The sequence below is a fragment of the Hemitrygon akajei genome, unplaced genomic scaffold, assembly GCF_048418815.1.
Source record: "Hemitrygon akajei unplaced genomic scaffold, sHemAka1.3 Scf000070, whole genome shotgun sequence".
Lineage (NCBI taxonomy): Eukaryota > Metazoa > Chordata > Chondrichthyes > Myliobatiformes > Dasyatidae > Hemitrygon > Hemitrygon akajei.
This window is the reverse complement of record NW_027331956.1, coordinates 1,039,252-1,052,090: the sequence shown is the minus strand read 5'-3', so window position 1 is coordinate 1,052,090 and position 12,839 is coordinate 1,039,252. Positions and strand designations below refer to the sequence as shown.

The window sequence follows — 12,839 nt, the reverse complement described above, 5'->3', positions numbered from 1 at the left end:
TCTTGTATTGAGCAGTGGTGCCCTGGGGAAGGGGCGCTGGCTGTCCACTCTATCCATTCCCCTTAATATCAACTATACCTCTGTCATTTCTCCTCTCATCCTCCTTCTCTCCAGAGAGTAAAGCCCTAGCTCCCTTAATCTCTGATCATAAACCATACTCTCTAAACCAGGCAGCATTCTGGTAAATCTCATCTGTACCCTTTCCAATGCTTCCACATCCTTCCTATAGTGAGGTGACCAGAACTGGACACAGTACTCCAAGTGTGCCCCAACCAGAGTTTTATAGAGCTGCATCATTACATCGCGACTCTTAAACTCTATCCCTCGAGTTATGAAAGCTAACACCCCATAAACTTTCTTAACGACTCTGTCTACCTGTGAGCCAACTTTCAGGGATCTGTGGACATGTAGCCCCAGTTCCCTCTGCTCCTCCACACTTCCAAGTATCCTGCCATTTACTTTGTACTCTGTCTTGGAGTTTGTCCTTCCAAAGTGTACCACGTCACCCTTCTCCAGGTTGAACTCTATCTGCCACTTTTCTGCCCACTCAATGTTCAATGTCTCTCTGCAATCTTTGACAATCCTCTGCACTATCCACAACACCACCAACTTTTGTGTCTTCTGCAAACTTGCCAACCCATCCTTCTACCCCCGCATCCAGGTCGTTAATAAAAATCACGAAAAGTAGGGGTCCCAGAACTGATCCTTGTGGGACACCACTAGTCACAACTCTCCGATCTGAATGTACTTCCTCCACCACAACTCTCTGCTTTCCGCAGGCAAGCCAATTCTGAATCCACCTGGTCAAACATCCCTGGATCCCATGCCTATTGACTTTCTGACTTATCAAATGCATTACTAAAATCCATGTAGATCACATCCACTGCACTACCCTCATCTATATGCCTGGTCATCTCCTAAAAGAACTCCATCAGGCTTGTTAGACACGATCTGCTCTTCAGAAAGCCATGCTGACTGTCACTGATCAGACCATGACTGTCTAAATTCCAATAGATCCTATCTTTGTGAATCTTTTCCAACAGCTTTATCACCACAGCTGTAAGGCTCAATGGTCTGTAATTATCCGGACGATCCCTACTACGCTTTTTGAACAAGGGGACAACATTCGCCTCCCTCCAATCCTCCGGTACCATTCCTGTGGACAATGAGGACGTAATGATCCTAGCCAGAGGCTCAGCAATCTATTTCCTCACCTCGGATGCAGAACTGGGAAGTGGCAGATGGAGTTCAACACAGATGAAGAGATTCATTTCTGCAGGTCAAATTTGAACACAGAATATAATATTAATGGTAAGAGTCTTGTCAGTGTGGAGGGTCAGAGAGATCTTGGGGTCCATGTCCATACGACATTCAAAGCTGCTGTGGAGGTTGGCAGTGTTGTTAGGAAGACGTCTGGTGTGATGGCCTTCATCAACCGTGGGATTGAGTTCAAGAGCTGTGAGGTGATGTTGAAACTATATTTCTCCTAACCTGTACATAAGTAATTGTAATAAGATGATGAGAGGCTTTGACCATGTGGATAACCAGAGGCATTTTCCCAGGCATGAAGTGACTAACACGAGGGGACGTAGTTTTAAGCTGCTTGGAAGTCGGTACCGAGGGAATGTCAGGGGTTAGTTTCTTACACAGAGAGTGGTGGGTGCATGGAATGGGCTGCTGGCAACGATGGTGGAGGTGGATACAATAGGATATTTTAAGAGACTCTTAGATAGGTTCATGGAGCTTAGAAACATAGAGGGATATACGATCAGGAAATCCTAGGCAGTCTCTAGAGTAGGTTACATGGTCGGTTCAACATTGTGGGCTGAAGCGTCTGTAATGTGCTGTAGATTTCTGTGTTCTGTGTCAAAGACAGGCAGAGGGATTAGTTTAAATGGACAGGAGGACAGCATGGAAAGGTTGGGCCGAAGGGCCTGTGTTAGTGCCGTAAGGGAGGGGTTCCGTCCCAACCATCGACTCTATTCCCCTCAACAGATGCTGCCTGACTTGACAACGTTCTTGAAAAGTTACATTCAGTTCCCCTTAGCATTCTGTACAAAGGATGTTTTGTGCTGGAAGAGTGCAGAGGAGATTCATCATGATTGAGGGGGCTTGTGTTCATAAGTCCTTAAGACATAGGAACAGAATTAGGCCATTCAGCCCATTGAGTCAGCCACCTTTCCATCATGGCTGATCCCAGATCACACTCAATTCCAAATATCTGACCTCCTGCCATATCCTTTGATGCCCTGACCGATCAGGAAACGACCAACTTCCGCCTTGAATATACCCACACACTCGGCCTCCACCGCAGTCTGTGGCAGAGCATTCCACAGATCCAATACACCTTGGCTGATAAAAAAAATAAGCTGCTGACCTCTGTTTGAAAAGGTGGCCCCTCAACTTTGTGGCTGTGCCCCACCACAGGAAATACCTTCTCCACATCCACCTTATCCAGTCCTTTCAACATTCGGTAGGTTTCAATGAGATGCCCCACATTTTTCTGAGTCCCAGTGGGCACAGGGTCAAAGCTGCCAAGTGCTCCTCATATTTTAACCCCTTCATTCCCGAAATCGTCTTTCTGAACCTCCTCTGGATTCTCTCCAATGACAACACATCCTGTCTGAGTTGTGGGGCCCAACACTGTTGACAATACTCCAAGTGCGGCCTGACTCGTGTCTTATAAAGCCTCAGCATTATCTCTTTGCTGTTATATTCATGGGGCGAGATTGGACTGTGTTGATCTACAGGGAGATCTTGGAATCCAAGTTCATAACTCCCAGATAGTGGTTCCATTGTCAGGCAGTTATGCTGCAGTTGTATAAATCTCTTGTTTAACCACATCTGGGGAATTGCATTCGAATGCAGGAATAATGCGGAGGTCTTGGATGGTGAGTGGAAAAGGCTTAACAGGATGCTGCCTGGATAAAGTGAGACTGGACAATGTCGGGGAATTTTCTCTGGAGTGGCAGAGGCTGAGGGAGGTCTGACAGATGTTCACAGGAATGTGAGAGACGCAGACAGAGTGGACAGCGGGATTTTTTCTGTTAAGGAGGAAATCTCTAATGCCAGTGGGTATGTACTTCAGGAGAAAGGGGGAACACATCCTCATTGGTCCTTTTTGCACTATTGAAGTATTTTGTAATTTAGTGCATTTTGTATCTTTTCTCTGCATAGCTGCTGTTGAAAAACAAAACAATTATTAAAAGACAGTGATGTTAAAAACCTGACTCAGGATGTTTAAAGGAGATTTGCATTTCAAGTTTTGTTTTTCATTCCCATAGTGGTGGGTGTCTGGAGTGAATATCGGGTAGTGGTGGAGGCAGATGCGAAAGAGGCTATTAGATACCACGTGAATGTGAGGAGAATGGAGGGATGTGTTCCTTGTGTAGGCAGAAGGAATTGGTTTGGTAAGGCATGAAGTGACCAGTTCAATTCGATCAGAACAACACAGTGAGAAGAAGGGCCTGTTCAAGGACAAGTACAGCAAGCAGAGCAGGTAAACTGGATAAAGTGATCCCACTCAGAGAACAGATTGTGACGTCAGTGGATATATGCCGGCATCACAGTTCTCTCACCAAAGATACTTCACTGCTGGATAAAATGAAGTTTGTGATGTTCATAACCGATGGGGTGAATTGTACTGATCAGACATCTCATCCTACTGAGGAAATTAAAATTATTGTGAAAGCTGCAGAAAGGTATCTTGGTGTAACTGGTGTTTTGTGGGAAGCTTTAAATGAAGTTTTGTTGGCTGGGGTATCTGTATCCCAGTCTACTTGGGAACATACATAATAGGATTAAAATATTGCAATGAAATGCGAGAACTCTGATTTATAATGGTCAAGACTTTAAGAAGTTTATTTCTGATTTTCAGATTCTTCCGATGTCATATCTGTTTGGGAAACCTGCACATTTTAGGTTTTTATTCCTGTGCAAGATTATATTGTCGTTAGGCTTGACAGGTAAGTTGGTAGAGGGGTGATGTTGCCAGTTTTATAAGGAAAGGGGCAGGGTATAGAGTTGTGAATGGGAGTAAAATGTATGACGCACTTGTAGTAGAAATTCTTGATTCAACAGGTATGTATATAATTTTCTTGTGTGCAAATATTAACGTTTTGAATCATATTTGGAGGTTTGGCCATGCACTTTGCTCATGGAAAATGGTTGTTGTAGTACCCATTCTAATACCTGGAGCTCCCTGTCTGATCCTCCTTGTTATAGGTCAATATCATTGACGTCTCATTTATGTAAAGTTCTGGAATGTATGGTAATCAAGCATTTGAATTATATTTTCTATAAAAGAGGTGATCTCACATTTTATCAGATGGGAATTCAGAAGGGTTTAATAACATTTGAATCAGTTTTGGGTTTGGAAGATCATATTAGGAAAGTACCATTAAATAAAGTCGCTGTAATGGCATTATTTTTTGATATTGAAGGATGGATTTTTGATTAATTTTTGGAAATGCAATTGAGGGGGCTATTGTGCAAATTTTTCTGACTGTTTTTATTTGGACGAGACGTAAAGGTATGACATACTGCAAGTATGACATTGGATCAATTTTTATGTTTGGAAGATGATATTAGGAAAGCACAGTTAAATATAGATGTTGTAACAGCAGTACTTTTACTATTCAAAAAGGCAGATGGTATTTATAGAAGGAAAGAATTTTTAAGAAATTGTGGAAATGAGGATGGAGGGGGTGATTTTCGAACTTTCCCTGAGATTTTTTTTTAATTGGACGTATTGTGTCAGTATGAGTGTGCAAGTTATAGTCAGGTCGTTATGAGATAGAGATTTGGATCCCACGTGGCAGTATTTATTCCTGCATATTATAAGTAATTATACTTTTTCTGAAATAGGTTTTGGAGTGTGTTAATCACTAGGTGCAGATGATGGTTTATGGATTAGAGATAGAAATTTTGTTTTTGCTGTCCTTGTATAAAGGATGTATTCTGTTATGTACATGTGGGTATCTTGTACTTGTCACGTGACAGTGGTGTTGAAGATATACTGGACCTAAGGTAGTGGTCATGTGACGGTGGAGTGACGTCATTTTCCCGCCAGTAGAGGTCATGTGACAGTTTATTTTTTACGGGGTATAAAAGGAGGACCCCTCCCTGTGAGGAGGGTCAGTTCGTGGCTGTATTTGCCACTTTGATTCCATGCCACTGCGTGGTCCAATATTATGACACAGTTTGGTTGAAAGGTGGAGTTTTATTTAATGCCTAAAGTTTAAAAGGTCATTGCCGGAAGTTTCTTTATAATACTGCCAGTTAAAAATCAGTGGAGAGTAAAGATTGGAGTTCGGGAGGTAAAAGATTGAGGAAAGTCGATTTCAACTGTGAAACAGGTTCGACCGTGTTTGATCCTCATTTGGAAGGAATTAACCCCGTGTTAACCCCTGCAAATAATAGCAAAAAGGGTTGGGTGACTGGAAATGATCTGGTCAAGCTCCTTAAAAGGTGTCGGTGGTAAGATTTCCAGGCATGTGGATGGATAATAAGCTGACATGGAAGCACCCGATCAGAAAATAATTGATAAATATAAAGAAACATTAAATATTCTCGGTTATCTCTGTGGGTATTGTTGGGCTTGAAATTCTGCCCTGTGTTCTTTTAGGAAGAGAGACAACTAACACCGGAATATAGCAAAACGTGGCTTTATTGCAGAATTCGTAACTGGCACAGCGATTCCACGGAGTCGCTGGAGAAGGCGTTCTGTTTTCCCCTTACAATCTGCTCTTATTTATACCCCTTTTCCCCCCAGCACAACCCCGCTACATATTAGGTAATATCGGGCACTTGTGTCCATCTTATTGGCCCGCAGCCATATGCTCACGAGTTACCTGTTTCTTTTGTTTACTGAATCGCGTGACACTAATAGTATCGGTGTAGCGGGGTCCCCAGTTTCGCTCCCCCTCCCTCGCATTCCGGCCTCCTAACATTATGTGTGTTACGTGAGCCACTCCTGACCTGTAATGGCAGTCTCGAATTAACCCCAACACTAATTAACCCCGACACAAATTAACCCCAACACTCCCTCCCTTGGCCTCCCAGAGGCCACATCCCCACATCCCTTACAATCTTTTCCGCGGCTGCCGGGATCAGGCAGAGAGGTGAGCGTCCCCCGGCACTCTTTGGCGTGTCCTCCCTATTTGCTTATCCTGATTTGTCCGACCTAGGGTCACAAAATATGGGTAGGGGTTCCCTAAACATCCGCAATTTTTACAAGTAGCATGCAACATTTCAGAAAACTTATTCAATAACAAATTCACAATCCCCCCCTTGCCATGGTCCATTTCAGTCGGTGTCCTCCCATAGCGCGTCCGCTTTCCGGGAGGGCCGTGTCCTCCCCTTCCACCGGGAACAAGGGTGCCTGGTACGCCGGTGGAGGTCCATTCTTTCCAGTCAAGGCTCGATCTATAGTCCGGATGACTAGGGTCCTAATACAGGGTATGCAACAACAACCACACGTGATAAAGATAGCAATTTAAATAGACAGTCCTAGAGCCGACTGTCCCAGTAGGACCCCCCATTCCCCAAACGTACGTTTCAACCAATTCAGCACTGGGTTATTGACTCCTGATTGTTGCTTTAGCTCATTGGCCAGGGATCGCAATTTAGTCAAGCCCTTGGTTAGTGATCCGTCCGGGCCTGTATTGTTCGCTATGGTCATACAGCACATGTCACCAAACAGGGCGCACACTCCGCCCTTCTCTGCTAAGATCATATCTATGGCAATTCTGTTCTGCAGGGTCATTAGGGACGTCTGTGATAGCTGCTCGTGGACGGCTTCCGCGATGTCCCTGGTTAGATTAGCCAGCCTCTGAACGTTATAGTGTATCAGGTTGATCCGGTTGACATTTTTATTGGTCGTGATTGGGAATATGGCTGAAAAAAGTGGAAAGCTCTCAAAGCCTGCAGCTACCTCGTCTGCCAGTTTATATTCGTCCGGGATGTTTCTAGCCTGACCGATAGCATCGATCCATATCCCATCGGGGTTCCTTTCCCCCCTTTCAGTGAGCGCCCTCTTGTTCCTATACCACCTCCCGATTTCATCAGGGATTGGGTTGAGGGTGTAGTCCCCTGGATTCTTTGCCGCAATGAAAAGAGGTACATTTAGAGTGATCAGGGTGCAGGTCCCCTCCCAGTTTACAGGTAGCCAATTATATAGGACCCGTTTCCCACAGTACCACCAGAGGTCCGCTCTGCTGACAGTCAGCATGGTGGCGTTTTCGGTGCCAGTAAGACTGATCCAGGTAGAACACGCACTGTCAGGTAGGTTGCCCACTCTGTAGGGCTGATCCGACGGGGACAGGTTAGTAACGCAAGTGATGTTCCTGATCGGGTCCACCCTAAAGGCTGGTGGGGTCACATTGGCCGGGGCCATGGGGAAATAGGTTTCCCAGGACTTACACCCGGCAGAGGGGTTGGTTAGTGACATGAGTTCGAGGGCGCAACGGAAGGTGTCATTTCCTTCCTCGAAGGGGCTGGGACTCTGAGGAGTGTGGGTTTCCCCGTAGCACATACCCAGCAGTCCCCTATCGCTGCCTGGGTGGTGTATTGGACCACTCGGTCAACCCAGGCGTTTGCTTCCACGTACCCTGTCTCAATTGCAATATACTCCCGGGGAGTTATCTTATTCGTGTCCGAACTCTTTACCAGAACAGGGCTGGCTGTGGGACCCAATCCTGGGTCTGTGTGGGTTCCCAGATTGATCCGGATAATTCCCCATGGGTCTCGGCCTGTCACGTCCGCCCTTAAGATCAGATAGAGCACGCCCCCCGCCCCATGCTCCCTGACCTCTGACCCGCGACGAGTGGAGCAGGTCTGTGACGACCATCCCTTCATACTAAAAGGGTTGTGTATTTCTTCCTTGAGTGTCAGGATTAACGGGTTCACTCCCTGCTTTCTTCCCCAAACAGAGCCCCTGTAAAGGCTCACCTTCCTCTTAAACTCATAGTAGGGTTTGGAGGACCCTCGATTGTTTGGCCTATTATCCAGCCAGGACTGGTCTGGGCCTGTCCACCACCATACATTTATCCATGCGCTACACTCCTTTACCCATGGGTTCGGGTATCCCAAGGTGAATGGACACATGTAGACATTATACCCAGTCCAGGCTTTCTTGTCGCCCCAACAGTTGATCACATCGCACAGGTCGAACTGGAATGTCCTACCCGTATGAGGGTCCGCATTAAGGATGATATTCGCTCCGCACGCATCTCCTCCCCTTCCCGCTTCGGCCATCGGCGCCTTACCTAGGAGCATTACTCCTACCCATATCAGGGTTTTCCATGGCGTCATCTTCCTCGGCTTCCTCCTCCTCTATGTCGGAATCGGGATCAATCGGTCTTCCTTTCTTTGTCCTGGAGCAGTGCGAGAAATGGTGCCAGTTATTGTCCCCCTCCCTTCTTACCTTTTAATGCCCTGTTGGAGACCTCGGTGACAGGGTATGGACCATGCCACCGTTTTCCGTTCCAGGTGAGCTTCCCCGGGCCTCGGAGGAACACTTCCACTCCTACCTTGATGGTGTCCGACCCCTGCGGCTGCTCACTGTTAGTTTATTGAACTCGCACAGTTATCAATTTTACCATATTTCTAAAAACTCTCATATACTCTGTTACTCAACACACAAATGTCTGAGTTTTCGGTAACTCGAAATTGAAGTGCTCCATGGCTCCCTAGTACACAGAGAGGATCAAATGTGGGACGGTCGCCTTTCAAAACCTGACCTTCGCGTGGGAGATTTCTCCTCTTAACAACCAGTCTAAGGTAGGCGCCGTCAGTATCCCTGTGTACTACGGTGTCCCGCGACTTAATTCTCCTCACTCCTGAGACTTTTATGCCCATCGTGGGCGGCGGGTACCCTCACTCAGAAGACTTTTTCCACGGGCGGAGAATCTTCCTAAAAACAGATTAAGAGTTAGTACTTACCAGTCACGATTCTGCACCGGGAATGATCTCTCCCAGGATAATTTGGGGTTGGTGAGGATCCGTCAGCAGACAAGATCTAACTCAGTGATTTAACTATCTAGTGGAAGTCTTTGATATAACAGGCACTTCCTGACCTTAGTCGAGCTTGCGGCCGCAAGTTGTCTGCTGTCGGACCCGCCAGCCTGTGTTGTCTCTCCCTCCCCACGTCGGGGTCACCAAATGTTGGGCTTGAAATTCTGCCCTGTGTTCTTTTAGGAAGAGAGACAACTAACACCGGAATATAGCAAAACGTGGCTTTATTGCAGAATTCGTAACTGGCACAGCGATTCCACGGAGTCGCTGGAGAAGGCGTTCTGTTTTCCCCTTACAATCTGCTCTTATTTATACCCCTTTTCCCCCCAGCACAACCCCGCTACATATTAGGTAATATCGGGCACTTGTGTCCATCTTATTGGCCCGCAGCCATATGCTCACGAGTTACCTGTTTCTTTTGTTTACTGAATCGCGTGACACTAATAGTATCGGTGTAGCGGGGTCCCCAGTTTCGCTCCCCCTCCCTCGCATTCCGGCCTCCTAACATTATGTGTGTTACGTGAGCCACTCCTGACCTGTAATGGCAGTCTCGAATTAACCCCAACACTAATTAACCCCGACACAAATTAACCCCAACAGTATTCTGGGGTGTTACATGAAAATATTTGTTGACCAGTCTCATTTGTTTAATTGGATCTGTTCTTGATTATAGTTGTGGTTTATAGATCAGCTTCAGCTTCAACTTTATTATGTTTGGGTGTGATACAAGCACAGGCTTTGAGATTGTGTTGTGGTGCAGTCAGGTCGTCCCCTGTTTCAGCTTTACTGGTTTAAATTGTGTAGTTTAAATTTAATGTTAACATACTGGATTAATTTAAGGGGGAAGAAATGATTAATCTGTTCAAGGTGTGTTGGAGGACTGTTGGGAACTTCACAAGAAGAGTGTTTTTAGTTTTGTGTGCCTGGGTTTTTATCACGCTGGGAATATGGGTTGGTGCAGTATATATTGAGGAAGATACTGAGATAGTTTAACCACTTTTACAGAAGGATGAAAATGTAATTGAACTGGGAATGTTGGTGTTGCTGTGTTATTGCGTGAATTATAGGTAATGATAAAGAAACGACCTACCATCCATTTATCAGGATCTACAGCAGAACTGGTCGCCATCATTTCATGCTTACAGTGGGTGCAGGGAATCTGTCCGTGTAAAGTTGTCATTTGTTCAGATTCCCTTTCGGTTTTCAAAAGTCTCAAAACAGGTCATTCTCACAGCAAGTCAGATTTACTCATCAAACATTATTTCACATACAAAGGATTGGACTCGGGGTTTGAGGGACTACAGACGGACTTAGACAGCTTCGGAGACTGAGCAATGAAGTGGCAGATGGAACACACTGTCGGGAAATGTACGCTGATGCTCTTTGGTCTCAGAAATAAAAGGGTTGGTTATTTTCTAAATGGAGAAAAATGCAGAAACTGAGATGCAAAGGGAAGTGGGAGTCCGTGTGCAGGGTGAGTTTGCAGGAGTGGGGAAAGCAAATGTGATCTCACTATTCATTAGAAGAGGATGAGAATATAAAGACACAGATGTAATGCTGAGTCTTTATAAAGCATTGGTGAGGCCTCACCTGGAGTATTGAAGCAGTGTTGGGCCCTTATCCTGGAAAGATGTGCTGAAACTGGAAAGGGTTCAATGGCTCATGAAAATGATTCCAGGATTAAACGGCTTGTAATGTGAAGAGCGTCTGATGGCTCTGGGCCAGTTTTCACTGGAATTCAGAAGACTGACGGGTAACCTAATTGAATGTTGAAAGACCCTGACAGAGTGGATGTGGAGAGGATGTTTTCTTTGGTGGGCGGGTCTAAGACCAGAGAACGTAGCCTCGGAATAGAGGGTTCTCCTTTTGGGACCGAAATGAGGAGGAATTTCTGTGGCAGAGAGGACTGAATCTGTGGAAATTGTTGCCCCAGGCAGCTACAGAGGCCAAGTCATTATGTATATTTAAGACAGAGGTTGATAAGACCCTTGATCGGTCAGGGCATGAAGGGATACGGGGCGGTGTGGAGGGGGTGAGGCAGGAGACTGCGAAAGAGGGGTAAAATGGATCAGCCGTGATGAAATGACGGAGCAGACGTGATCGGCAAAATGGTCCTGTGGGGTCTAATACAAGAATGATGAACTCCTCTGAAGTTATCCGGGGTCCTGGTGAGAGAGTACACAGGTCTGCTCCCCTCTCAGAGTCAGTCTGTGGGATAAAAGGAATGAAGAGGTTTCCCAGATTGATTCTGGGGTTGTGCTGGTGTCCTCAGAGAGATTACACTGACTGGGCCTGTCTCAAAATGAGAGAAATAAGAGGTGGTCAGACTGAGACAGACACCGTCTCACAGGGTACTGACAGGGTCGGGGCAGGAATGATGTTTCCCCTGACTGGGGTGTGGAACCAGGGGTCACAGACTCAAAATCCGAGGTCAGCTCATCAGGATGAGGGGAGTTTTTCTCAACCACAGTGTGGCGAAACTTTGGAATTTTCTCCACTAGGTTTAGGAATTTAAAGAAAAATTTAGGGGCCCAGCGATATGGGAACGTTGCAGGAAAGTGGAGCTGATGTCAAAGATCGGGCGTAATCGCAGGAAAGGACAGAACAAGCGTAAAGGACCGAATGGCCACTCCTACTCCTGTTTCTTATCTTCTAAAGCACGGGTTTACCTTTGCGCTTTGTTCTCCTTTGTCCGTCAGCCGTTCGGATTGCTCCGGAGATCCATCGGCAGCCGCTGCGAGACAGCTCCAGACAGTAGGCCCTGATCCACGGCGGGGAAAGGGCGTGTGCCCTCCGTGTAGCTGAAACATCTCATAGTCTCTTCACCTCTGCTATCGGAAGGATTCAAACCCCCGGCCAGTGTTGCAGACTTTACTCGAGATGCAACTCGCGATCTGCCGCCTCTCCCCGGATCCATGTTCGGCCCGCTCCGAGAGCTCAGCGTCCCGCCCACCTACACTCACCCGCCAATGAGTACATGCGTCTCCCAGCGACCCGCCCACCTACACTCCTTCGCCAATGAGAACATGTTGCTCCGAGCTCAGCGTCCCGCCCACCTACACTCCTCCGCCAATGAGAACATGCTGCTCCCTGCGCTCAGCCTCCCGCCCACCTACACTCATCCACCATTGAGAACATGCTGCTCCCAGCGCTCAGCCTTCCGCCCACCTACACTCATCCACCAATGAGAACTTGTGTCTTCCAGTGCTCAGCGTCCCGCCCACCTACACTCCTCCGCCAATGAGAACATGCTGCTCCCAGCGCTCAGCCTCCCGCCCACCTACACTCATCCACCAATGAGAACTTGTGTCTTCCAGTGCTCAGCGTCCCGCCCATCTACACTCCTCCGCCAATGAAAACATGCTGCTCTCAGCGGTGTTCACTGATTGGCCGATTGTGTTGATGACGCTGTCGGGAGCCGGAGATGTCAGTCTCCATTTGTTCCCAGAATCAGGGGAGGTTCCGTGAAACTCAAAGTGCAAAGTAAATGTTATTATCAAAGCACATCCTATAACCCCGAGATTCATTTACCTGCGGAATACTCAGAAAATCCATAGAATGGTGACATCAGTGAAATATCAACCAGAAGACAACAAACTGTGCAAATGCAAATATAAATAAATTCCGATAAATAACGGGAGATGAAATAACAAGATATAAATTCGCTAAATTGCGATCATTGGTTGTGGGAGCATCTCAATGGATGGACAAGGCAGTGTAATTATCCTCTGTTGTTCACGATCCTGATCACTGGGGAAGGGATCTGTCCCAGGGGAAGGCAGCCGCTGTCCCTGAACCTGGTGGTGCGTCCTGAGGTTCTTGTA

At 46.6% G+C, this 12,839-nt stretch overlaps 1 protein-coding gene across 2 annotated transcripts; it reads right to left on the bottom strand.

Annotated features, from left to right (window-relative positions):
• Positions 1-5,652: 5,652 nt before the first annotated feature.
• LOC140722151 (endogenous retrovirus group 3 member 1 Env polyprotein-like) lies at positions 5,653-9,609 on the bottom strand. 2 transcript variants are annotated; one of them, XM_073036942.1, is made up of 2 exons: positions 8,944-9,609; positions 5,653-8,375 (listed from the first exon to the last, which is right to left on the bottom strand). In XM_073036942.1, the coding sequence occupies exon 2, from the start codon at positions 7,532-7,534 to the stop codon at positions 6,497-6,499; it is 1,038 nt and encodes a 345-aa protein (XP_072893043.1). In that variant the 5' UTR covers positions 7,535-8,375; positions 8,944-9,609; the 3' UTR covers positions 5,653-6,496. The 2 variants fall into 2 exon arrangements, with proteins under 2 accessions (XP_072893043.1, XP_072893042.1); XM_073036941.1 differs by lacking the exon at positions 8,944-9,609 and adding an exon at positions 8,426-8,913.
• Between the last annotated feature and the right edge of the window lie 3,230 nt (positions 9,610-12,839).

Coding starts and splice junctions, on each gene's coding strand:
- LOC140722151 (XM_073036942.1), bottom strand. CDS start 7,534: ATGTGCTACGGGGAAACCCACACTCCTCAGAGTCCCAGCCCCTTCGAG.